Genomic DNA, 27,179 nt, shown 5'->3' with positions numbered 1-27,179 from the left:
CCCCCACGCTGCCAGTCCCTCCTGCCGGATCACCAGAGAACAGGATGGCGGCGCGGATCATGCAACCGTCAAACCGTCATTGGGGGCGGAGGCCACCACCGCTCCACCGAATCCTCCATGGCTACCGACGGAGAGCATCAGGCTCCGGCCAAGTAGACGTGCCGCCCGGCTTCCTCCACCGGCGCTTCATCACCTCCCATGGAATGCTGCAGCGGAAACCCTCTCCTCCTCTTCGTCGTTCGACGGAAGGGGCACCGCCGGAGCCGGAGCCGGGGCCGAGGCCGGCAACAGCTGCAGCTGTGGGGCGGCGGTCGGGGGGCGGCTACGCGGGGCGGGCGGATCCTCCGCCACCGCTCGGGAGGAGGGCGGGAGAGGAGGAGGTAGGGTTTCGCGTTTAGGGTTTTCCCGATAGATTTTTTCTACATAGAGGAGGAGGTAGGGTTTCGCGTTTAGGGTCTTCTCGATAGATACTGGTAACCGTCAAGTTTTCTTCTCTAGGTGCCAGCGCGCAGGGGCACGGCAGGGGAGTAATCAAAATTTATTTTTACTGTTTCAACATTCTAGGACTCGTGCATGATAATTGATTTGTTGGCAATTCTACCTTTAGGATCTCTCTGCTTTGGGTGCAATTGAAGATGATCCTCTGACGTGTAGCACTCTATCATGGAGATGGAGGCACTGATAGGTGGGCCCCACATCAGGTGAACTAACATGTCAGCGACCCAACATGAGTAATCATTGAAAACACACGGTAAAACAATGACAGGTGGGTTCCGCTGTCAGAACTATCGTTAACGTCTTGATGTCGTTTCCTCGATTGTTTGCTGGGAGCTAAAGCAAGACTCACGGAAAATTGTTTCCTGTGTGCCCGATTGTTTGCTCTCCGCAAATATCTGATTTACCGGTTGTAATTTGCCATGATTGTTTACGGTGAGCAAACACAAGGTAAATTATTTACCATGTGGAAAGGGGCTTTCACCGGTCTTCACGGTAAACCCCCGATTTCTTGTAGTGAGTTCAGAAGATTTGTTGCAGATTCAGATACCTTAGAATTCTAGAGGGACTTCAAAACTCGTAAACATGAAGGCAGATGGTCTTCTCTTTTTTTTGAAACACAAATATATTAACCTAGCAAGCCGCCTCATTAAAAACCTTCCAGTCCCCTTCGGTACCCTGGTAAGGAAAAGAGTGCGTCTGAAACTTGCTGCTGAAATCAATGTTCAATTACATCATTGCTCAAAAGAGCTACATCATTAAGAGCATCTACTAACACATGACTAGGTGGATCTCCCTCCCACTGAATAATACTATCTGACTAAAAACACCGTTTTGCAAGATTATGAGCTACCTTGTTTACTTCTTTTGGACAATGTTGAATCTTGAGTAGCCCTAAGCGCTTTCCAATTTGAAAACAATCGGCCAGAATTGGTGTATATGGCCCCCAAAGTTTAGCACCATTGCAAGCTTCAACCAATTCAAGACAATCTTATTCAATAATAACAGGTAAGCAGCCTAGCCTTTCACACAACAGTAAACCATGGCGGAGCGCTTCAGCTTCCGCTACTTTAGCATCCAACAAATTAAGCTTTGGTCATGCCCCACCCGAGATCACCTCACCTAGATGGTTACGGATAATCACAGCTGCAGCTCCCCTGCCATTAGGATAATATGATGCATCTATATTTACTTTATAATTGTTCCGAGGAGGTTTAATCCATTGCACCTGCTTTGGTACAGTGGGTTTAGCCGCAATACCAAAATTGCGTGTCAAAGCTTGAATAGAAAACGCCGTTCGGGCTGGTGGCGCTACCTTTTCCCCCTTAACAAATTCTCTTCGTTGCCACCAAATATACCATGATGCCACTAAAATAGTTTCCTGTAGCCCAAGTTGACCTAAGACAGGTGACATCTTCACAGGATTTCTTAATATCTCCTCTAGAATAACAGACCCAGATCTATCCAAACAGATGGATTCATTGATCACTCCTTCTAACCCCAGGGCTTTCCAGATTTTCTTCGCTCTCAGACAAGTAAACATAAGATGTCGGATGTCCTCGGAACCCTGCATACAGACTGGGCATTGGGCTGAAACCTTGATGTGGCGGTTAGCCAGAACCCCAACGCCAGGAATTAATCCGTGTAGAGCCCACCATCCAAAAAAAATTAATTTTCGATGGCAGATTTAGTTTCCAGAGAATATCCCAAACAGGATTTTTCATAGATGTTCCTTGTCCATCATTTCTTCCAATTTTTATACGATACTGATGTTCCCATTCGGTGTAGTAAGCAGATCTGACCGAGAAGATATGAGTCTTTGTTTTATGCCATGCGATAAAATCATCCTCTAGATTTGGACTTATAGGTATTCTCAGGATTTTTGAGCCTCTAACGGATGAAAGGTGTCCCTCACCATTTCTTCGTCCCATAACCCAGTAAAGGGATCAATCAGCTCATCAACAGTGCGGAGCGGGTTATGTCCTCTTTCTGTCTTAATTTTCCTTGATAGATTACCAGGGATCCAGTGGTCCTTCCAAATATTAATATTCTGACCATTCCCTACTCACCAGATATGTCCTCTTTTAAAAGTTTGAATACCTTTTATAATACTTTGCTAGGTGAAAGATGATCCCCCTTTTGGACCAGCATTAAGGAGATCACTTGAGGGATAGTACTTTGCTCTGAGATGGTCTTCTCTAGTGATGCTACCAAAGTATAGAAAGAAAATGGAAAAAAAAACGAATATAACATACAGAAAAAAATCGCCTATACTAAATTTCCAAGTAAAGAAAGAGAAAAGAAATACTTTGTAGCTTTCAACCGGTTTGTAAAGTAAACCACACATCACATTATCGCTTGCTAAGGATTGTTTTCAAGAGCCGCCAAAGAATCCTGTAGCTTTCATCCGTGGAAAAACAGAACATGTCAGACATATATAGATATATAAATCACCGCTAAAGTTTGACCCGAAGTTGCTGTGAATTTTATTGCAAACGTAGTGATCAAGGCAGCCGGAGTTATATATATCCCAGCTAAATAAGTGGTGACCGAAGCAAGCAAGCAAGCACTGACGATGCCGATGATGGCAAAGCCGGTGAAGCTCATCGGCTGCTTCGGCAGCCCAGTGGTGCACCGCGCCGAGGTGGCCCTGCGTCTGAAGGGAGTCTCCTACGAGCTCATCACTGAAGATCTCAACAACAAGAGCGAGTTGCTGCTGAGGCACAACCCCGTCCACCAGAAGGTGCCCGTGCTCCTTCACGGCGACCGGCCGGGCATCTGTGAGTCACTCGTCATCGTCGAGTACGTTGACGAGGTCTTTCAAGGGCCGCTGCTCATGCCGGCGGACCCTCTCGCTCGCGCCACCGCCCTGTTCTGGGCCAGCTTCATGGATAAAGAGGTGAACACTGACACACGCATATCGACATATGTATGGCTTTCATGAGAATTTCAGTTTTGTCATATGAACTTCTTTACTTCATCAACTCACTTCTAATCTTCACTCTGGTTTGCTACATAAGCAGTGCGGGGAGTCCATGTGGATGGCACTCTGGACGGACGGCGAGGCGCAGGCGGCGGCAGCAAGGGAGACGAAAACGAACCTGACGCTCATCGAAGGCCAGCTGCCAGAGGGGAGGAGGTTTTTCGGGGGCGACGCCATTGGCTACCTTGACATAGCACTCGGGTGGATCGCCCACTGGATGGGCGTGTTCGAAGAGATTTCCGGAGCACGGCTGCTGACAGAGGAGGAGCACCCCGTGCTGTGCCGGTGGGCGAGGGAGTACACGGCCGACGAGACAGTGAGGCAGTGCCTTCCGGACAGGGACCGCACGATTGCCGCCTTAACACCGAGGAAGGAGTTGTATATAAGCATAGCTAAGGCAATGGCCGCGCAGAGGTAGTTCTCTGTCTGTTTGACCTGTAGCAGTGGTTATGTAATTTAAAGCAATCGTCTGCATTTGGAATAAAAAGTGCTAGTACTCCCGGGGTAATCAGAATTCTTACGTTTCACGACAATGAAAGAGAGGTTTACGCTAGTATATGTAGAGTCATGCGGAAGCGGATATGATATAGAATGAAAAAAGCATTACCTTCATACCTTGAGATCCCAGCTTAGAGATGTTTCTGATCTTGGGCAATGGTGGATGGAGCAACTATTGGGCTGAACCAAGATGGATACTTGTTCTCTGAATTCACCTGTCACTTTTCTTTGGTCTATCTGGAAAGAAAGAGATACACGAGTTTTAAATAATCTTCACTCCACATCGGCAGCTTTGTTCAACAAAATTGTCAATGGGGCGGCAGTTTGGTTGTTTGCAGAAAGATCACTTGCAGGCCAGCTTGCTCATCGACCAAGGGAGCCAGACTAGTCTTGCCATTGCCTGTTCATACTGTCTTGTTTCTTCGCGGATTTCTCTCTAAACCACAGTCTGTTGTACAGTAGATGTTTGGTTTGCTCAGCAGTTTCATCCTATTGTGGTTGTCGTAACTCAGCCTTGGTACCCCTTTTCCCTTCTAATCAAATGAAAGCAGTGCCGACTATTTTTTGTTAATAAAAATAATGAAAAAGCAATTTAATAGTATTGTACTCGAACTGAAGTGTATTTTGACTTTGTGACAACAACTTATCGAGTATCACCGACTTCTTCCTATTCGGTTCCCAAAGTGACCATCAGAGGCATGCCATACTAGGTTTTACAATTTATGGTTCAAGGGTGGCTCATGTTGCTTCATTTTTTGACCAGCAATGCCACATCTTTGCTCGATTTGTTGACAAGCAACAGTGGCAGCTCGTGTGGAATGGGGCTACAATCAAAGTTTTTAGCATAGACATACTAGACAGTATCTTTTTTTTGTTAATCGTATCGTATTGTAGGATCGTATCGTAGTATCACGATATTATGAGATTTTTATTTTTTTAAATATAATCAATTTATGTGTTGCAGAAACTCAATTTGGCTCTCAGGTGCGTATGATCCCTCTACCATAAAAACATATTTTCAAGTGTTAAAAAAATTTCACAAAAAAATTACATGTACAACTCGATAATATAATATATGTGTGTTCGTCAAGTTTCACGAAAAAAATGATATTTTTTGTAGTCTACGTGAAAAAGAGAACATTTATCTTGTGACAAGTCTTTGTTTTAGCACCGAATTTTGTCCTTTTTACACACGCCACATGATAAGTCAATTTTTCATGAAACGATTTTGTGAACGCGTAGCACATGAAGATGTACGTGCGGAATTTTTGTTTCAAATTTTTTAATATTTCAAAATGTGTCTAACATGCATTTCAAAATAAAGGAAGCATACGCTCCCATGTGCTAAAACATCACTCCCAGTTAACTAGCATATATTTCTGTAAAAACATAGTATCATGTCATATTGCTCTAGTAAGGGAGTAATATATTAATCTAGACTTGGAGCATGGAGCCTAACATCACATGAGGGATATAGAGGTGGAAAATAGTGTGTTTAGTCCACAACAGAAAACCAATAAAATGATTACCTACTTATAAGGCTCGATGATGTTAGCAAGTTAATTAATTCTTTGATTAGTTTTGACTGGCGTGTGGTGTCACCTGTCATAGAAGTATCAGGATATTAATGATTCAAGGCATGGTATCACGTCTATTATATACTAAAAGCAGAATACGAGGAATTAAAATAGAGACACCACGTTAATCCACATCATCCTAAATATTTTTAACTCTTAGATCTGTAATTTACGGTTAGGATTTACCGATAGATTACGTAAATTTTATGTTCGCCCGGACAAACTTATTGAGACTTACGGTTTACGTGTCAAAGAAAAAATATACAAAGCGTGTATACTTTTGGAACTAATGTTTTACATGTGAACGAGAGAATATACAACGTGTAGAGTTTGTTTTCCTCTAGACGTGCTACACCAGGATTCGTAAAAACAAAAAACATGCTGCCACAGGATAGACCACACATACATCTGGCCGGCAAATATGCAAAAAAAAAAAAAAAAAAAAAACATGCGCGATGGCACTGCCATGCAAAGAATTGCATAGTACAAAGTTTTGCGATCAGCCTAATCCATAAATTTGATCGCTATATGTTTACCTACTGACATTAATATGTTGAGTTGTCCACATAATTATTTTTCCAAAGCGTCGATGATGTTGTGCCAACATAAGCCTATTTCAAAAATTAACAATGGAGGACTGAAATCTTAGTCTGTATATAAAAGTAATTAGATAATAACGATGTGATCTCCTCTGATTGATATTTTCTATAAAGAGAGAACATGCGGTTAATACTCCCTCTGTCTTGAAATTGTCAAACATTTATGTAAATTCAGATGTGCCTAAACAATATTAAGTGTACAGATGCATCAATATTAAGACACATATATATACATCCTTTTCGGAACGAAAGAAGCACATAAAATTGCCACACATTTTAGGCACGAACTTGCATTTTGTCAAAAAAAAAAGGTGATCATTGGTCATCTCATGAAGGCGCGCGATCCTTAGTTCGTTGATCGTGGCTGAATTTTTTAAAGAAAATCAGCCAGAAGATCCAAAAAAAGAGACAAAACATATCGCATGCACTTTTTTAGAAATAATATTTTATAACTGCTAGATTTTTATGATTTTTATTAGACCGATTATATCTTTTAATCCCTATCACGTTCGTTTTAGCGCCATCCAAGCATCTGGTCTGGCCTAGCCCTAGCACATTGTATTGCGATTACCACCCAAAGAAAATCAGCTAGGGAACTATCCATCATTATTTGTCCCGCTATCATGGGCAAATCAGACTACCACCGATAGAAAATCAGCAAACAACATCACCCACACAATGATTCATGCATCGGTATTCACCCCGCTATCATGGGCAAATCAACCAAACAAAGAATTCTGTATGAGCCATGGATCGATGCATCGCATCAGTCAAGCATGCTTTGACCTTCGACTCAGCAACAAAAGTTCATTGATTTTCGTCTTTCAGAATGCTAATCATAAGGCACTGTTGATGTTTTCCGCCAAGGAAATTGAAATGTGATGGTTTGATTAAGCTATTGGTGGATGATTAAGCTACTAGCAGAAGAATCACTAATCACATCTCACTAATCGTGAGGAGGCAACTCAATAGGCACATTGATAGGGTTCCACTGCAAAATCTTATGCAACGTTGATGCCTCCACACATTACATGGTTGCGAAGAGCTGATGTTCGGCTCATCTAAAAATTATAAATTATGGTGAGAAAATTAAGGTGAATGTCTGGCTAGATGGAAAGTTTATGCGTACAAGGAATGCAAGTCTTTATGGAATATTAAGGTCCATGTTTCAACTAGATACACGAGGTTAATATAGTTTTCATGTTTAGGTATTTGAAACATGGAAGCAACCAATGGATATGTCATGTTAGTTAATTTTTCGTGCTCAGGTTTTTTAAGCCACATTTTTCTTACCGGTTGTAAAAAATACTTTTATTGCATATACATACAAATCTTGATTCCAATAATTAGGAATTTAACCCTCGAAGTAACGACCGGAAGACCTTCACATGGGGTAATGTATGTCAGTTAGTTATATGCCTTAGTGATTTGTTTGATCACACTCTAATATTTGTTTGAATTGGCTTCCACTTCATGTCTTTCGGTTATATCTTTTATATATACTTAATATCTGAAATATCGTTAAATATTTAATGAAGAGGTCCTTGATTTCTTGGGTCATGAGTGAGAAATAATTTGATTGAATATTGAATATAGCTCTACATACATAGACACTTTGATTTTATTACTTATGTTCCAAAATACGAACCTAAAAGATGTGACGTTGAACATATCTATTTGTACTGCTAATTCAAAGATTTTCAAATTTGTTCAATAAAAAGTATACATTATGAAGAGTTGAAATTGTTCAAAATCTAAATGTCACATATTTTGGAATGGGTGAAGTAGTTACATTAAGAAATTTTCCATTGAAAATATTGAAGTTACGATAGAAAGAATGCAAGATGGTGAGGTCACCGCCTTATCTCTACTGTGACATCGAGAGTATCAGAACAATAAGAAATAGAGATTCAATATAATGAGATTTTCTTTTTTGAGCAATGGATATCACAATATTTTTCATTCAAATGATTGATAAATTTATTGTTTAATTTTTACTATATAATCAGAATTTAAAAATAAAAAATAAATATTATTATACTACAGATGATGCCCTCGCATTTGCAAGGGCCACCTTGCTAGTTCTGACAATGATAACACCCGGTTAAGATACAAAGTGTGATAAGTATCGTCTTAGTCCATTAGGATCTTTGTATCGTAACATACTTAGATCTGTATCGCGACACTGACAACCATGGATATAATCACTAGCTAACCATTTTGTTTAGAGCTGCGAAGCTTCCAGTGGCTTTCAGCCGTGCAAAAAATGCCATATGGTTTGACCAGAAGCTGCTCTGAATTTTCTTGCAAACGTGCACACGACTGCACGAGGACGAAACATATATTCAGTTTACTTTTTTCGCGTGGTGATCAAGGCAGCCGGAGCATTATTTCTCAGAGAAATTAATGAGACACCAAAGCAAGCAAGCACTGGTGATGATGTCCGAGCCGGTGAAGCTCATCGGCTGCTTCGGCAGCCCGGTGGTGCACCGCGCCGAGCTGGCGCTGCGGCTGAAGGGGGTTCCCTACGAGCTCATCACTGAAGACCTCAACAACAAGAGCGAGCTGCCACTGGTGGAAAAAGGGGCTTTGGTCGCGGTTGGCAACTGCCATTAGTCGCGGTGGCGCAACCGCGACCAAAGTAGCGCGACTAAAGGCCCCCCCTTTAGTCGCGGTTCCTTACGAACCGCGACTAAAGGCCCGTCCACGTGGGCCGCAGGCGAGCGCCAGGGCGGAGGACCTTTAGTCGCGGTTCTTCCGGCCAACCGCGACTAAAGGCCTCCGCAGGGTTTAGGGTTTAGCCCCTCCCCTAAATCTGGTTTCTTTTTAATTTGTATTATTTTATTTCTTTTGGGTTTTAATTTTGAAGGAGTTTCACATATTCTACGGTACTCGTATACATACATGCATATGAATGTACAATTTCAAACAAATTTGAAATTAGAACCAAAAAGAATTCAAGAGGAATATACAATATATATTCAATATCGGATGACCATATATAATATATATTCAATATCGGATGACCATATACAATTTTGAACAAGTTAGTTACAAATTCTGGTGCATATAAAGTTCTACGTCATCGTAATAGTATTCTCCTCTAGGATCGATGACTTCCCTCGCCAACCATCCAGCTAGTTCCTCTTGAATTGGTCGGAAGCGAGCTTCTGGATTAAGCGTCTTCCGGAGGTTATTCCTCATGATGTTGTTCTCACACTTCTGGTCCCGCTCATTGCAGTATCTCCGGATCCTCTCACAAACATAGTATCCACATAGATTGGTCCCCGGTGGCTGAATATCCCCGACCGTCCGCACTGCCATTTTAAAATGTAGCTCTTTTTTGAATTCACCGACCTTGGTATCTACGAACCGTCTCCAAACCCTACGAGGCAAAGAAAATTAAATAAACAAGAGAGTTATTAATTAGTTACTTGATATTAGGAAATGATGAACGAAATAGGCCGATCGATATAGAGCGCAAATGAATGAAAATAATTACTTTTGCATCATTTTTCTCATGTCGCCCAAAGCGTCGGATCCATATTCAGAGAGTCGTGGACGAGAACCGAGGAGGTCTGAACTTTAATTACCATAAGAATCCGAGTGGAACCTGCGGACACGATACATGCACAATCATGCATAACTCATCGATTAGCCACATACCATGCATGGAGTAAACAAAAGAGAATGTGCTCAAGACAGAAACACTCACCCAAAATGGTAAGGAAATAGAATATCACTTTTCCGTTGTTGTTTTCTAATAAACCGCCACAGGTCATCCTCCACGTTGGCGGGGTGGTGTTCTAACACATATGAATTAACGATGTGTGGGTCAATGAACCCAACATCATGGATGTTCCTTATTCGCATTTCCCGCTTCTTCATTCTCGCATAATAGCGTACACAACAAGATAGTTAGGACAATATATATATATATATATATATAGTGCAGGCAATGAACGAGATGGGGTAGAAATTAATAAATCACTTACGTAACGTAGCAACTGATGATAGATTTGTCGAGGTCGCGCAGATTGAACAGCTGGAACAATTCACCCAGATGAATTTGTACCGAGTAACGTTTGAAGTGATGCTCATATCTAACTTCCGCATAGATATAGTCTTTGGCGTTTTTATGTTTTATGTAACCCTTGTACCAATTTAGCGGACCTTTCATTTGTCGAGGTAGATCCTCTTCTCGCGCAGGCTCGATGAGAGGGCCATTCTTCACATATGTAAATACTACGTCCTTCATTGGCGCCTCATCAAGGCCTAACAGGTGCACGAAGAGTGATACCTAAGTCGGCCGCTTGTTCTCCGGCACTCGTTACGGTCAATCCATATGCTGCCGCAGCTGCTATGATATCGGGGGCATCCGGACCGGCGGCTTGCACTATGAGCGGGGCGATCGATTGTTTACTTTGTTCCCCGAGCTGGGCAACTTCTTTCCCCCTTTCTAATTTTGTCTCGGCCTCGTCCTCCAAGGCTTTCTTCTCCGCCAACTCTTGGTTCCTCTTGAACGCGAGTGCTTGCCTACGAAGTTCACGTAAATAGTCGTCAGGCAGATTCTTCGCGGCTTGGGACGGTGTGTTCAAAAATGACTTAGCCCACTCGCTTTTGCTTGTCGAATATACTCGGCTTGGGCTCGCCCTCTCTTTTCTTCTTGCACTCCTCCTTCCATTTCTCATGCCGAGCAGCCACGGCCGCTGCATTTTCCTCGACACTAAGTTCCCAAGGCCTCGGGATGAGAGGCTTCGGTGATGGCTCGGTATCTTTGTGGTTCTAGGTACATAAGGGTCCGGGTTAATAACCCAGGACCGCTTCTGCTTCTTCGCCGGAGGTGGATTGGGGGCGGTACCGGTGTCTGATCACCCGCCGGACGAGGACTGGGGGGCGGCGTCGGCTGACGTGAATGAGGTGTATTAGGTGAAGCACCACCGCCACCGTCACCGCCACCGCCACCGCCACCGCCACCGCCACTGCCACCGCCACCACCGTACGGGGGTGGACTTGTTGGCGCCTCGCCTGGAAACTTGATAAATTTCTTCTGCCATAGAATGAACTGGCGCTTGACATCTCCAAGTCTTTTCACCCCTTCAGGTGTAGCAATGTCAATGTCCAGGTCCTCAAACCCTTGGACTATCTCCTCCACCGTGACACGAGCATAGCCATCTTGAATGGGGTTGTTGTGGTGGAGTGCTCCGGTGGTAAAGCACCGCCGATGGCTACCTTCATGGACATGTTCCCGATAGGATAATACAGATGACATGCTTTCATCTCCTTTATATCGTCCACGGGGTAGCGAGGAGGCTCCGGTGCAGTAATTTCGACCACCGGAGGCTCCGGTGCAAGAATTTCTATCGTCGGTGCACCAGCCGGTGAGGCCTCCGTGGAAGCCACGCTGCTTCTTCTCCGCTGCCGGCTTCCGAGATCCATTGGATGATCTTCATGCTCGCGCCCGAGCTGCCTCTCTTTCGGCTACTAGTACACTCACGGTTTTCTTCATCACATCCATTTCCGTTACCAACTGCGCCACAACATCTTTTTCCGGATCCATCTTTCTCTTACGGCTTCGTAACCGTACGGGTCATCGTTCCGGGGAACCCTACTTTCCACGGAATGGGCCCCATGCCTCGTATACGTCCTCCGTGTTCAGGATTCCCGAGGGCTTTTGTCAGGGCGTCGTTCTCTCTGTTGAACTTGATCTTCCCTCTTGAGCATCCCTCATTGCCTCAATAAGCTTTTTGGGTGGGTGTAATTATTTTGCCCCGGTAAACACACTCCCTGTCTCCGGGTTCAGCCGATCCCCCATGCCCGTACCACCAGCCTTTTGGCCCTTGGGTCCCATCCCTCCGTACCGGACGGATTCCTCGCGCCCTCGCCTCGTTCTCCATCTTCTCCCACCTAGGCTGCCAAAAGCGATACCCTCCCGGCCCCATTTTATGATTGTACTCCTTCTTGGCCGCATTTTCCTTATTTTTTTTCGATAGTTCAAGGAACTCGCTCCGATTTCTTTTGCTTCACAAAATCTGGCCAATCATGTTGCAGCTTCTCATATTGTCCTTTAAAATCCGGAGTCTTGCCCCGGTTGACAAAGTCATGGGCTATATTTTGCTTGTATTTCCGAATGCGTTGGCCATCCTAGAAAGAGCGAATCGTTTGACTAGCTTGCGCCTCTTCTTGTTTTCCGCAATCTTGTTACCCTCCTCATCGTATTTGCGGTATTCCGGAGGTAGAACGAAATGTTCCATAAGCTTTTTGAAGCAATCTTTTTTTGTTCTCTTATCGACAAAAGTGAAACCAACACGTGCCTTCTTTGGCTCATTCCACTCCCGGAGGGTGATCGAGACGTTGTCTCTAACAACGGCTCCGCATTGGCCGACAAACTTGGTGGCGTTCTTGCTGGGCTCCAGCGGCCTGCCGGTTGCTTCGTCGACAACATCGATGGTGCATGTTTCTCCTGCTTTCATCGTCTTGGTTGCGCCACGCTTTGACGACGACGTACTCGATTTTTCGACGATCCGGCCGAGGGCTAAAATAAGAAAGAGAGTCGCGCGCGTTAGTACACACACATTTATTCAAATCGCTTAGTTGTATCACCGCACGCTCAATATGTATATATATATACCTCGGCGCACGGAGGTGGTTGCTACTTCCAATTGAAGATCGTCGTTTATCGACGTTTCTTCGGCATCATCTTGCCGACGGCGCCCTTCATCTTCACCCTCAAGGTTCGGATAAGAAGAGATATCATCTTCTTCTTCTCCGGTCGGCACATATGGAATATCGCCTTTTATGATGCCGAACATATGGTCTTCGCCGTCCGGATCATAGTTGTCCAGAATCGGGTCAGCTCTATCGTCCGCCATATGTCGATCCCGAAAACATGTAGTCAAAACAAATTAATTAAGTGAAGAAGGGGCGGTGGCGGTGGCGAAAGGGCGGTGGCAAAAGGAGGGGGCGAGGAAAGGGTGGGAGAGGGGGGGGCGGAAGGTGGGCGCGCGGTGGCGGTGGCGAAAGGGGGGCGGCGGTGGCGGTGGCGCCGCCCCTCTCGCCGCGAACAAAAAAAACCCGCATATACGTAGGGGCGGCGAGGGGGGCGGCGCATTTTTTGAGTTCTTTTAAAAGTGATAAAATACAAAAGTGAAAATTCCACGAGTCTCAAATTTTAAGTTAAATTTTAATTAGTTCCTTTTTAAGTCAAATTTTAAGTCTTCTTTTAGTTTTTTAAGTCTCAAATTTTAAGTCAAATTTTAATTAGTTCATTTTTAAGTGATATTTTAGTGAAATTTTACAAGAAAAAAAAACTAAAAAAGAAAAAAAAACGGCCGGGCGGCGCCCCGCCCCTTCTCTCTCTCTCTCGATCTCCTCTCTCTCTCTCACCGCGGGTCGCCCCGGCCCCCTTCTCTCCGGCCGGTGGCTCCGGATCGACGGCGGCGGCGGCGGCTGCCGGGCACGGCGACGGCGACGAGCGCGCGGCGACGCTTCGAGGGCGCGGCGCGCGGCGGTTTGTTTGACTACGCGCGCGCGCGGCGGCCGGCTTTGCGCACGGCGGAGACGACAAGGGCGCGGCGACGCATCGCGTGGGCGACGACGAGGGCGCGACGACGTCCGACGAGGGCGACGACGAGGGCGCGGCGACGAGGGCGACGACGGCGATGGCGCGCGCGCGGCTGCAGGGGTTTCGGCGGAGAAGACGAGTGGCGCGGCCGTTCGCGCGCTGGAGAATTTATAGGGACAGCCCTTTAGTCGCGGTTGGGGTCGCCAACCGCGACTAAAGGCTACTTTAGTCGCGGCTGGCGACCCCAACCGCGACTAAAGGGTTTTTCGCCGGGTTTTTAATTTCCCACGCGCAAGGACTTTAGTCGCGGTTGGCCAGGCCAACCGCGACTAAAGGTCTTTTTTGAAAATACTTTTCTTTTTTGAAAATCATATAATACATATAATATATCAATAAATACAGAAAAAATAAAACTAATTCAATTCAAAATGTTAAAAATACAAATAATATATCAAAAAATTCAGAAAAATAAAACTAATTCAATTCAAAATGTTAAAAATACAAATAATATATCAAAAAAATTAGAAAAATAAAACTAATTCAATTCAAATTCTTAAAAATACAAATAATATATCAAAAAAATCAGAAAAATAAAACTAATTCAATTCATATTCTTAAAAATACAAATAATATATCCAAAAAATCAGAAAAATAAAACTAATTCAATTCATATTCTTAAAAATACAAATAATATATCCAAAAAATCAGAAAAATAAAAATAATTCAATTCAAATTCTTAAAAATACAAATAATATATCCAAAAAAATCAGAAAAATAAAACTAATTCAATTCAAATTCTTAAAAATACAAATAATATATCAAAAAATCAAAAAAATAAAAATAATTCAATTCAAATTCTTAAAAATTCTTCCCGCCACTTTCTTCCCGCCTCTTTCTTCCCGCCACTTTCTTCCCGCCACTTTCTTCCCGCCTCTTTCTTCCCGCCACTTTCTTCCCGCCACTTTCTTCCCGCCTCTTTCTTCCCGCCACTTTCTTCCCGCCTCTTTCTTCCCGCCTCCCTGTCTTCCCGCTCCCAATTTTCCCGCCATTTGTCACTACATATAGGTAGCCCGGCTTGGCCAACATTATCACATCTCTACAATCTCTCATCACTCTCTCATGGCTTCCACCGCACCCACTCTAACCTACCAGCGAGTGGAGGAGCTTTGCGCATCGAACTACCCTTGCCCACCGGGCTACCGCGTCCTCGCCGGGCCGGAGCCTAAGCGCCGGCGGCGTGCCGGTCCCTCCCGTCCCTCGTGGTACTGCGCGCCGGCGGCCATCACGAACCACTACTACCTCGACCTCACACCGGAGCGAGCGGATGAATCCCCGCGGCATCCCGATAACCAAGCATACTTGGGACGCCTTCTTCATCAATCGGCGTGAGAGGGCGCTCGCCGTGGTATGAGGAGGACGGTCCGCCTCCCGGAAACTTCCACGAGGCCGGCCGTCGGCTATGGTGGTACGGCCGGAATCCGCAGAGCGTCATGGACTACATCACGGCCGGCGATATCCCCCGCTTGCGCTACCCTCGCTTCGAGCCACGAGCGCCGCCCGACGACAGCCGACGACAAGCAGCGACGACGACGCCGGCAACTTAGAAGGCGACGACTACCAGCACAACGGCGGCGGCTATGAAGACTACGAGTATGCATATTATACGCCTAGGCAGGAGTATGACTAAATCACTCCAAATTTCATGTATGCAGGAGTATGACTTAGTCACTCCAAATTTCCTATATGCAGGAGTATGACTTAGTCACTCCAAATTTCATGTATGCAGGAGTATGACTTAGTCACTCCAAATTTCATGTATCATCGATGCTATCTCGAGTCAATTGAATCATTCGAAAATGGACACCAAACACATCACGGGTAATATAATTCACATGATTCATTCAACAAAGTTTGGTACAATAAATTATTACACATCATTTCTTCCCTTGTGTCCCCGCTTGCTTACGATTGTGCCGTATCCATGGAGCATCCTCATCATTTAACTTAATGCTTGGGTCGGTGTTCACTTTGAAGGGCGGAATTTCAGCAAACATATTATAATCTTCCGACATGTCCTGTCTTGTCCTCCACTCCCACGATGTTTCTTTTCCCCGAAAGAACAATGTGGCGCTTTGGATCATCGCATGATGTACTGATCGTTTTCTTATCTTTCCGTTTCCTCGGTTTTCTACTCATGTCCTTCACATAGAAAACCTGAGCGACATCTTTCGCTAGGACGAATGGTTCGTCAAGATAACCAAGATTGTTGAAATCCACCATTGTCATTCCGTATTGCTGGTCCACCTTTACCCCACCTCCCGTTAGCTTGAACCATTTGCACCGGAACAAAGGGACCCTAAAGGAGGGTCCATAGTCAAGTTCCCATATCTCCTCTATGTAACCATAATATGTGACCTTTTGCCCATTCTCGGTTGTCGCATCAAAGCGGACACCACTGTTTTGGTTGGTGCTCTTTTTATCTTGGGCGATCGTGTAAAATGTATTCTCATTTATCTCGTACCCTTGGAAAGTCGTTATAGTCGAAGATGGTGTCTTGGCCAACATGTACAGCTGATCTACAACATCTTCGTCACTCATTAAATGTTTTCTCAACCAACTGCCGAAAGTCTCCATGTGGGCCTTCCTAATCCAGGATTCAGGCTTCCCAGGGTTGTCCGAGCGTAAAATATTCTTGTGTTTCTCAAAGTACGGAGCCACCAAGCTGGAATTGGTCAGAACTGTGTGGTGTGCTTCAGTCAGAGAATGGCCGTCCATACATATCGTTGATTTCCTTCCGATCGTGCCTTTTCCACTTAGTCTCCCCTCGTGCCGCGATCGAGGAAGACCAATCGGCTTAAGGTCAGGAACAAAGTCAACACAAAACTCAATTACCTCCTCATTTCCATAGCCCTTGGCGATGCTACCTTCTGGCCTAGCACGGTTACGAACATATTTCTTTAATATTCCCATGAACCTCTCGAAGGGGAACATATTGTGTAGAAATACAGGACCGAGAATGGAAATCTCATCGACTAGGTGAACCAGGAGGTGCGTCATAATATTGAAGAAGGATGGCGGGAACACCAACTCGAAACCGACAAGACTTTGGATCACATCGTTCGTAACCGTGGTAGAACTTCTGGATTGATTACCTTCTCGAGAGATTGCATTGAGGAATGCACATAGCTTCACAATGGCTACTCGAACATTTTCCGGCAGAGCCCCCTCAAAGCAATCGGAAGCAATTGCGTCATAATCACGTGGCGGTCGTGAGACTTCAGGTTTTGGAACTTTTTCTCCGCCATGTTTATTATTCCCTTTATATTGGACGAGAATCCCGACGGGACCTTCATACTCGCTCGGGCATTCAAAAAAGATGACCTTCTCTTCTTTGGTCGAGCGTAGCTGGCACGACCTTGAAACCGTTCCGGATGCAGGTCATCGTGGTCTTTCAAACTTTGCTCGGTCCCGCCGTGCTTCCTTTGTATCATTTGACTTCCCATACACGCCCAAGAAGCTTAGGAGGTTCACGCAAATATTCTTCGTAACGTGCATCACGTCGATTGCAGAGCGGACTTCTAGGACTTTCCAATATTCTAGCTCCCAGAATATAGATTTCTTCTTCCACATGGCTACGTGCCCGTCAGCTCCCTTCGGAACTGATTGTCCGCCAGACCCTTTCCAAAGATGACTTTCAAATCCTTGACCATATCAAATACCTCAGCACCAAGTGTGTTCCGCAGTGCTTCGGCCGGTGATCTGCCTTGTCGTTGTAATGCTTGCCTTTCTTTCTTATCGGATGACCTTTCTGAAGAAATCGACGATGCCCAAGGTACACGTTCTTCTTACAATTTGGCAAATGTACACTTTCAGTCTCATGTAAGCAAGTGCGTGCATGCATTGTATCCCTTATTTGACAGTCCCGAAAGGTTACTAAGAGCAGGCCAATCGTTGATGGTTACGAAAAGCAACGCTCGTAGGTCAAATTCCTCTTCTTTGTGCTCATCCCACACACGGACACCAGGTCTGCCCCACAGCTGTAAAAGTTCATCAACTAATGGCCTTAGGTACACATCAATGTCGTTGCCGGGTTGCTTCGGACCTTGGATGAGCACTGGCATCATAATGAACTTCCGCTTCATGCACAACCAAGGAGGAAGGTTGTAGATGCATAGAGTCACGGGCCAGGTACTATGGCTGGAGCTCGCTCGCCAAAAGGATTCATGCCATCCGTACTTAGACCAAATCTTATGTTCCTTGCGTCAGCTGCAAAATCTTTGAACTCTCTGTCGATCTTTCTCCATTGCGTTCCATCCGCGGGGTGTCTCAACTCCCGTCCGACTTACGGTCCTCTTTGTGCCATCGCAACAACTTGGCATGCTCTTTGTTCCCGAACAGACGTTTCAACCGTGGTATTATAGGAGCATACCACATCACCTTGGCGGGAACCCTCTTCCTGGGTTTCTGGCCCTCAACATCGTCACCAGGGTCATCGCCTCGGATCTTATAACGCAATGCAGTGCATACCGGGCATTCATTCAAATTCTCGTATTCACCGCGGTAGAGGATGCAACCGTTGATGCATGCATGTATCTTCGTAACCTCTAAACCTAGAGGGCGGACAACCTTCTTTGCTTCGTACGTATCGGCGGGCAACTCGTTATTCTTTGGAAACATATTCTTCAACATTTTCAGCAAGTTTTCAAATGCCGAGTCAGCCTACACCTGCCCGTGCCTTCCATTTCAGCAAATCCAAGTGTGCAGCCCAGCTTTTTCAGACCATCATCGCATCCGGGTACAGCGCCTTCCCGTGATCCTCTAACATGCGATCCAAATTCTCCCTCTCCTTTTCGGTCTCAGTGACGTCTCCGTGCATCAAGCAATGGTCCGACCAAGATCATCAACCGGATCCTCTTCTTCACCTTCCCTTCACCTTCCCCTTCACCTTCAGCATCCTCCATGAAAGTATCACCGAAATGAGAAAGATAGCTTTCATCGATGAAATCATCCCCTTCTTCATCTTCTTCCATTATAACCCCTCTTTCTCCATGCTTGGTCCAACAATTATAGCTTGGCATGAAACCGTGCCGAAGCAGGTGCATGTGAACATCTCTTGAGGAAGAGTAACCCTTCTGATTCTTACACTTAACACATGGACAGATAACAAAACCCCCTGCTTGTTCGCATTAGCCACTACGAGGAAATCTTTCAAACCCGTACCGAACTCGCCGGAGAGTCGGTTACCGTACATCCATTGCCGATTCATCTCGCATTATTATAATATAAAATATATAATTAACCATCATGCATTTGTTAAACTAACTAGCTACAAACAATATAAATTAAACAATGAACTACACACACATGCATATTGTATCAATGACGACACATCAAAGGTTCAAGTTGCTAACCGCGATCGAGGAGGAAAAAATAAATGAGAAAGCTCAAGTGTGGCTCCAACACTTCATATCATGTTTGTTTCATGCTCTTGGGGCATTTCATCAAACACCTTATGTGCATAAGAGGAACCAAAAGCAAACCTAACACTCACTTGTGAAGTTTGTGAAGAGAATGGCTCCAAATGGCTAAGTGTTGGCTGCTGGATGGGTATATATAGGGAGGGGCTTTAGTCCCGGTTGGCCTGGCCAACCGCGACTAAAGGCCTTCGGGCACCTTTAGTCGCGGTTGGCCCGGCCAACCGCGACTAAAGCCCCCACGTGCACCGGCTGGCCACCGAGCGCCCTGGGCCCAGGCCTTTGGTCGCGGTTCGCCTCCCGAACCGCGACTAAAGGTACCATTAGTCGCGATTCCTTTACCTTCGCGACTTATGGGGCTTCCCGGAAGCCTGTTTTTCTACCAGTGTGCTCCTGAAGCACAACCCCGTCCACCAGAAGATGCCCGTGCTCCTCCACGGCGACCGGCCGGCCATCTGCGAGTCGCTCGTCATCGTCGAGTACGTTGACGAGGCATTTGATGGGCCGCCGCTCATGCCGGCCGACCCTCTCGCTCGAGCAGCTGTCCGGTTCTGGGCCAGCTTCATGGACAAGGAGGTAGGTGAACTGACACATATATCTTGCAGGAGTTGGATTAGTTCGATCAGTAACCAAATTTCAGATTTTCACTCTGCTCTGCTGTGCCTACACAGTGCCGGGAGTCCATGTGGATGGCGCTGTGGACGGACGGCGAGTCGCAGGCGGCAGCCATCAGTGCGACGAAGGCGAACCTGACGCTCATCGAGGGGCAGCTGCCAGATGGGAAGATGTTCTTCGGAGGCGATACCATCGGCTTCCTCGACATTGCCGTTAGCGGGATTGCGCACTGGATGGAGATCTTCGAAGAGATTGCTGGAGTGCGGCTGCTGACGGAGGAGGAGCACCCGACACTGTACCGGTGGTCGAGGGAGTACACGGCGAACCAGACCGTGAGGCAGTGCCTGCCGGAAAGGGGCCGCCTGCTTGCTGCCTTGGCGCCAAGCAGGGACATCTTCGTAGGGATGCAAGCGGACGCCTGCCAAACCATGGATTCTTGTCCGCCTCGTAACTTCGTTCTATAATCACCTAGTCACTTTAGCCAATTTCCACCACACACCTAATCCAGCGGGCTGTCCGCCAGGCCCACCGGACGGTCCACTTGCATGCCTGCATCTTCGTGTCCATTGCCAAGACGATGTCCGCACAGAAATAGTATGTTGGAACTGCAACACTGCATATGTAAATTGCAGGTGATCATTCTGCGCATAAAAAAATAAAAAATTTGCAGGTAATCTCTGTATTTGGAACAAAGCTCATATACTACACTGTAATAGGGGTGTAAGCATGATCTCACTAACGTTGTCTAACAAATCATTTAGTTCAAAATTTTATTTAAAGCATAACATCTAGACAAAAAAAGGATGACTTAGACGTTAAATTACGCTGTCAAACTCTTTCCGTCAGTTTGGAATTTTGGTCGAGGTGCTCTCAGAGCCACAAGGCAACGGGATCAAAATCCTGCAAAATGCACCATTAATGTAAAATAGTTACGATCTATCATCGATCTCGCGTCTAAGTGTTAAAATAAGTTGCCAAGCGATGTTGCCTAAACCTTTCCATCGGTTATTCGACAAAAACTTGTCCGCATCGGCACTTCATCTTTCACAATTTTTTTTACCAAAATATGGTCCAAGACTTAGTCTTCAAGGATGATGTATACCGATACCCAACTTTGCTCGATTGGCTGGACAACTTTGAAAAATTTGGAGATGCATTCAAGTATAAAAATATATATACTATACGCCATTTCCAATAAAATTACTCTGCCCCCTTTCTCCGAAATATCGATCACTTCAGTTGACAAAACATATATGTAAATATTTATCTTCCAAGAATAGATGTATGTGCTGAGCCATTGTTTCCAAGAGAATAAAAATGTTCATACCAATATGAATAATAATAATAATCACATAATTGAAAAAAGAACACTGCCAAATTGCTGAAATAGATAAAATATAGAGAAGAATATGTACAATAGGAACTAATACGAACAATTTTGTGAAAATAATTTCAAAACACTATTGAGAAATGAATCAAAAATATATTAAAAGTCCAAAGACACGGATGGAATTTCTAATATGTAACTCTTTATATAAGAAACCTTCAAGACTATGCATATTGCCAATTTTATATAAAAAAAATAAGAATTACTCCCTCCGATCCATAATTATATGGATGGGTGGGAGTAGATTAAAGGAGTATAGTCTAATGTAAAAAAAAAAACTAGGCTATTCAATTTATTTTACCTTTTTAGATTCCTTGTTTTCTCTTAATTCTCAAGATTTGAACTGAATGATAAGGTTTTTTTTCCTTGTTTTTCAAAGTTGCATTTATTTTCTCCATCTCCATTTCATCAAAATGATAATACATGTGTCTGATATAGTAACTATATCTGTTTAACCGATTTTTGTGTTTGAACATTCCATGACTTTTATTCATTTCGTTGGCCCACCCTGCCTTTCTGAACCTGCTGCCGTGCCATGGCGTTCAAGATAATGTCATGGACGAGGACGTGAGACGACCAGTACACTGACGATGCGAATTTTTTTTTTCACTGGTACAGTGAGACACAATATTCTCGAGCTAATAACTGGTTCAATCTGCAAGAGACTCCCGTAGCTATCATCCGTGGAAGATCATGTCACAAATCGAGACAAAACTTTGACGCGAAGTTGCCATGAAGTTTCTCTTGGCCATACTTGTATGGAGTACTAGCAAGTCTAGTATTCAGTTTTTGGTTTAACCTGACGATCAAATTGGGCAGACCAACATATACCCCGGATAAATCAGGCAGAATCGGAAGCACCGGCCACGATGTCTGAACCGGCGGTGAAGCTCATCGGCTGCTTCGCCAGCCCGTTCGTGCACCGTGCCGAGGTGGCCCTGCGTCTCAAGGGAGTCCCCTACGAGCTCATCGAAGAAGACCTCAGCAACAAGAGCGACTTCTTGCTGAAGCACAACCCGGTACACCAGAAGGTGCCCGTGCTCCTCCACGGCGACCGGCCGGCCATCTGCGAGTCGCTGGTAATCGTGGAGTACGTCGACGAGGTCTTTGATGGGCAACAGCTCCTCCCTTCTGAACCCCTCGCCCGCGCCGCCGCCCGGTTCTGGGCCACCTTCGTGGACAAGCAGGTGAGCTGCATCACTGACGCATATACAGAATTCCAGACACAATCTTTCACTGATGTTTTGCTGCCTCCATGCATATGTACGCGCGCAGTTCAGGGAGTCCTGGATCGCTATGTTTTCGTCGGACGGCGAGGCTCAGGTGGTGGCTGCGAGGGATGTGAAGGCGAACCTGACTCTCATCGAGGGGCAGCTGCCGGAGGGGAAAAGGTTCTTCGGAGGCGACTCCGTCGGCTACCTCGACATAGTCCTCGGCGGGATCGCGCACTGGATGGAGATGTTCGAGGAGATCGCCGGGGTGCCGCTGCTGGCAGAGGAAGAGCACCCGGCGCTGTGCCGGTGGGCGAGGGCGTACACTGCGGACGAGATCGTGAGGCAGTGCCTGCCGGACAGGGACCGCCTACTTGCTGCCTTGACGCCGAAGAGAGACACGTTCGTGTCCATTGCCAAGGCAATGGCTACACAAAAGTAGTGTGCGTGGCTGACAGGGAGGACCTGCTCCCACATTTCACGAGAGGGAGGAGATTTGCTGTGACTGACAAAGTCAATGTTTCCAGAAAGAAATGTTACCTATCCGGGGTTGGATGTGATGGAATAAAAGGTTGCCTTTTTAGGAAGAAGTGCATTTTAAACCCGAGCACTAGAAGTTCGGCGAAATGAACCTCAAACTTCAAATTCACGTCGTTTATACCCTGAACTAGTCAATCTCAGTTAAAATTGAACCCTAGAGGAGTTCGGCGCACCGGAAAAGGAAATAATCCCGGACAGGGATAACTATTGTGTCACTAACTACAGAGGCCCACATATCAGATTCATCTTCTACAGAGGTACAGCAAAGCAAAAGAGATTCAAAACAACATTCTGTAGTTACTGACCTAACAACAGGCAACCGATTCAAAATCAGAACCTAGCTGAACTTTGAAAGCAGTACATAACGCCTCCGAAAATCAGAATCAACGGACAACTGATCAGGACTGTTTTCTGAAATCGGCTCCGCGCCATGGCAGTCAAGTGTATGATCCCCTTCGAACAGATGAGTGGCCTGAGAAAAACCCTAGCTCCTGGCGTCGCCCACGCGGGCAACCTGGGAGCTCCTTCGCGGCGCCCCACCCTAGCACCTCCCCACCATTCCCCCTCCTCCTCGCCGCCGCCAGAGGGCGTCGCCGGGCAAAGCCTGCGCGGCGTCAGCGGCGGCGGGGCTCCTCTGCTCCCTCACGCGGTGGTGGCGGCGCGGGTCTTCGCGGCCGGTGAGGGCGCCGTGCTGGTAGGGCGCGGCGGCAAGGTTGCTCCGCAACAGCGTGGCGACTACGCGGTCCCGGCGTGCCCGCGGCGGCTACGGTTCACCGGAGCGGCCTGCAGTGGGTGGCGCGAGCTCGGAGGTGCGGCAGGCATGTGGAGGTCGTGGGCGCCGCGGAAGAGGCCAGGTGCGACAGGGCGCGGCTGGCGGCAGTGGTCGTCCACCCCGTCACGGAGGTTCCCGGCGAGGTGCTAGGTAGTGCGGCCTGGATCTCGATCTAACTGCCTCGAGTCGGGCCAAGGAAGGGGCCCGCGTCCCTATTCGAGCCCATCCACCTCCGCCCCAGATCTGCGGGCACACGCAGCCTTGGGAGCTGCTGGTCGCCGATCTGGCTGGTGGTGCTCTCCCGATGTGGCGGCGGTGCGGCGATGTTCCGGCTCTGGTTTGGATGGGCTCTCTGGCCACCGCGCTTGCGGGGCAGGGCAGGGGCCCCGGGCTTTGGCCCAATCCGTCTCCAGATATGGCGTGCCCGGCAGCCACGAGGGCTATCAGTTTGCAGCTCATGTTCCTCGTGAGGTGGTGCTTGTCTTCTTCGGTCTCACAACATGAAGAGTTTGGACGTCGGGGCGGCGGCCCTGGAAGGTGGAGTCATGTTGGTTGGAGGGCGAGCCAATGACTCTGGTGCTGGCTGGTGACCACGGCCGTGAGGACGGCGTGGTGGTCGGCGAGTTGAGTGTTGTGGGGTGTAGTTGGCGGTGACTTTGCCAAAGGGAAACCTTTGCCCCTTGGGCCACGGTGGCGACGTCCGCGGACGGCATTCCCTTGTTGAAGGCGTCGTGAGGCTAATCTCTGTCCTCTACTTCCTCCGGGTGAAAATCCAAGATCTTCGGATCGGGCGGTGGCGGCACTCCGGTGTCGTACTCTTCTTGAAGACACCGTCTTGGAATCCACAGCACGAGACTCTCTGATGGTTGTGACGGAGGTGACTCTTCGGCGATCTTCGTCAAGGCTTGCTCCGTGCCCTTCCCTTGTCGAGCTTCCTTGGTGTTGTTGTTCGGTCTATGAGCAACGTGGGTTGGTCCCCGGTGGTGGTCGGCCTCCGGTGGCGTTTTTGCGACGGAGGGGTGCTGTCGACGGCACGCGTGAAAAATGACTCACTCTCGAGTGAGCTCCGGCCCGACACTGTAGCTTCCAGCTCTGCTCCGAGTCCTCGTAGGCATTTTGGTTGAGCATGTTGGTCGCTCTTCTGGCTATAGCTTCTTTGGAAGTTCGTGTGGGTGTGTGGTTTCGATCTGTAAGCTAGATTCAGCACTTTGTATCGTTTTTGTCATTGGTGGCTTTGTTAATTTAAATTGGGCGCTTGCCTGCCTTTTATCTAAAAAAAGATCCCCTTCGTGTCCAAATACATGGACGCGGACAGATAGTCCTCTGCTTTGACTAGTGTCACATTTGACACGAGGACGTGATAACGCGAAAGCTTTTTCTTCCTCTTTGGTACAGCGTGATACAGCATCACTACTCACAAGCTAACAGCTGGTTAGAGCTGCGAGAGACTTCGGTGGAATATCATGTATTCATGTCCTAAATCGCGACTAAACTTTGATGCCAAGTTGATGTAAACTCTGATATACTTTAAGGAGGGAGTACTCAGTTTGGTTTTAACCTGACGATCGAACTGGCAGAGCTATATATATACCCGGCACACCGGAAAGCAAATAAAGCACCGGCGACGATGTCTGAGACGGTGAAGCTAATCGGCTGCTTCGGCAGCACGGCCGTGCACCGCGCCGAGGTAGCCTCAAGGGTGTCCCCTTCGAGCTCGTCGTAGAAGATCTCACCAGCAAGAGCGACCTCCTGCACACGCACAACCCCAACTACAAAACCGTCCCCGTCCTCCTCCACGGCGACCGGCCAGCCGTCTGCGAGTCGCTCATCATCGTGGAGTACGTTGACGAGGCCTTTGATGGCCCGCCCATCCTGCCCTCGGATCCCCTCGACCGCGCCGCCGCCCGCTTCTGGGCTCGCTTCCTCGACGACAAGGTAAATCAAGATCCTGGCTAACAGGAAAAATTCAGCTTCAGTGATTGCAAATTAGAGTGTACAAGAATTCATTCCATACATATGCAGTGCTGGAAGGCTATGTGGGTGGCACTCTGGACTGCGCCCGGCGAGACGCAGGCGGCGTGGGCGAGGGAGGCGAAGGAGAACATGACGCTGCTGGAGGCGCAGCTGCCGGAGGGGAAGAAGTTCTTCGGAGGCGACGCCATCGGTTTTCTTGACATCGCCGTCGGCGGGATCGCCCACTTGCTGGGAGTGTTCGAGGAGATCGCCGGGGCGCGGCTGCTCGCCGAGGAGGACCACCCGGCGCTGCGCCGGTGGGCGAGGGAGTACTTGTCGGATGAGACCGTGAGGCAGTGCGTTCCAGATAGAGACAGCGTGATGGTCGCCTTGGCCGCGAGGAAGGAGCTGTATGTGTCCACAGCCAAGGCAATGGCTGCACAGAAGTAGTGCTATGTGTGCTTGCCGGACAGGGAGGAGCTGCTCCCACATTTCACGACGAGGAAGGAGATCGACGTGTTTAAATCGACAGATTAGCAATCAGTTTAAATTTATGTATTTCTCTGAATGATATCTTACCTAATCTTTACAAAGTTTACTTCACAAAATTCGAAATTTCAATGTTGAAACACATTCAAACATGATTTCTGTTACCGGACTATGGCGGCTTACGCCGGCCTAAACATTTCAAATATGATGGTGCACAATAAAAATAAAAACTCGTTAAAGCTAGAGACAAAATCGTCTCTCCAAACTAAACTCTTAGACAATTACCAATTTTTTTCTAACTTTGATAAACCAAGTTTAGAACAAGTACATAATTGCTTCAAAGAAAAAAATTTAACAAGTTTCGTCATGTTTAAATGAGTTTTGAAAATCATTTTTTTGAAATTATCAAAAAAATATTGATCTTATTCTGTAGCTCCCTTGAATAAGAACTCAAATATTTGGACGGTTCAAACTTATGGTTTAAAAGCTATACAAATTGCATGTTTTAAGACTAGCATAAAATTTATAGACTATAAAATAGGAAGGAGAGGCAATTATGTCAAAGTCGCATGACCTGTCTAGGCTAACGCTCGTTCCTCTCGCCCGCTCCCAAGGGGCGACGACAGCGGGACCCTACTAAAAGCGGCCGCCGCAAGCACCTCCCATCCTCCTCTTCCCACCCCTCGCTCGAAGGAGTCGGCCTGGGACGGTGCCCTAGGGCTAGGGCGTGGCGCAGCCTCCGGCGTCATGGTGTCGTCGTTCTGCGGTAGCACGGTGAGAGTAGTGGTGGTTCTTCTCCATGCGAATCAATGATGAATGGCGTGAACAACACACCACTTTCTCTCATTTTATACATGAGGCCTCTTGGCCCCGCTTTATATATAAAGCCCTCGTAATCTCATAGAAACACCAACACACTCACACCAGATAAATCCCTAGAACAAGTTCACCAATAGCAATGTGCGTACCAAGCGTAAAGAGAAGCTAAAGCACATGAGAGCTAAGATGGATAAGACATATAA

General features: G+C 46.7%; 3 protein-coding genes and 1 pseudogene across 3 annotated transcripts; all 4 read left to right on the top strand.

The window, feature by feature from the left end:
* The first annotated feature begins 3,076 nt into the window (after positions 1 to 3,076).
* Positions 3,077 to 3,974, top strand: LOC124668278 (glutathione transferase GST 23-like). Its single transcript, XM_047205448.1, has 2 exons — positions 3,077 to 3,394; positions 3,519 to 3,974. Exons 1-2 carry the CDS (start codon positions 3,077 to 3,079, stop codon positions 3,894 to 3,896), a joined length of 696 nt encoding a protein of 231 aa, XP_047061404.1. The 3' UTR covers positions 3,897 to 3,974.
* A 4,614-nt stretch (positions 3,975 to 8,588) lies between these two features.
* Positions 8,589 to 20,269, top strand: LOC124662334 (glutathione transferase GST 23-like). The gene is made up of 3 exons (XM_047200184.1): positions 8,589 to 8,718; positions 19,579 to 19,766; positions 19,862 to 20,269. Exons 1-3 carry the CDS (start codon positions 8,589 to 8,591, stop codon positions 20,267 to 20,269), a joined length of 726 nt encoding a protein of 241 aa, XP_047056140.1.
* Positions 20,270 to 21,946: 1,677 nt separating this feature from the next.
* Positions 21,947 to 22,865, top strand: LOC124667953 (glutathione transferase GST 23-like). Its single transcript, XM_047205174.1, has 2 exons — positions 21,947 to 22,379; positions 22,468 to 22,865. Exons 1-2 carry the CDS (start codon positions 22,062 to 22,064, stop codon positions 22,843 to 22,845), a joined length of 696 nt encoding a protein of 231 aa, XP_047061130.1. The 5' UTR covers positions 21,947 to 22,061; the 3' UTR covers positions 22,846 to 22,865.
* Positions 22,866 to 25,342: 2,477 nt separating this feature from the next.
* Positions 25,343 to 26,118, top strand: LOC124662333 (annotated as a pseudogene).
* Positions 26,119 to 27,179: the final 1,061 nt, after the last annotated feature.

Source organism: Lolium rigidum, chromosome 6 (genome assembly GCF_022539505.1).
Source record: "Lolium rigidum isolate FL_2022 chromosome 6, APGP_CSIRO_Lrig_0.1, whole genome shotgun sequence".
In the NCBI taxonomy this organism is placed as follows: Eukaryota; Viridiplantae; Streptophyta; class Magnoliopsida; order Poales; family Poaceae; genus Lolium; species Lolium rigidum.
The sequence above is the reverse complement of the archived record's forward strand: the minus strand, read 5'-3'. Positions and strand labels throughout refer to the sequence as shown.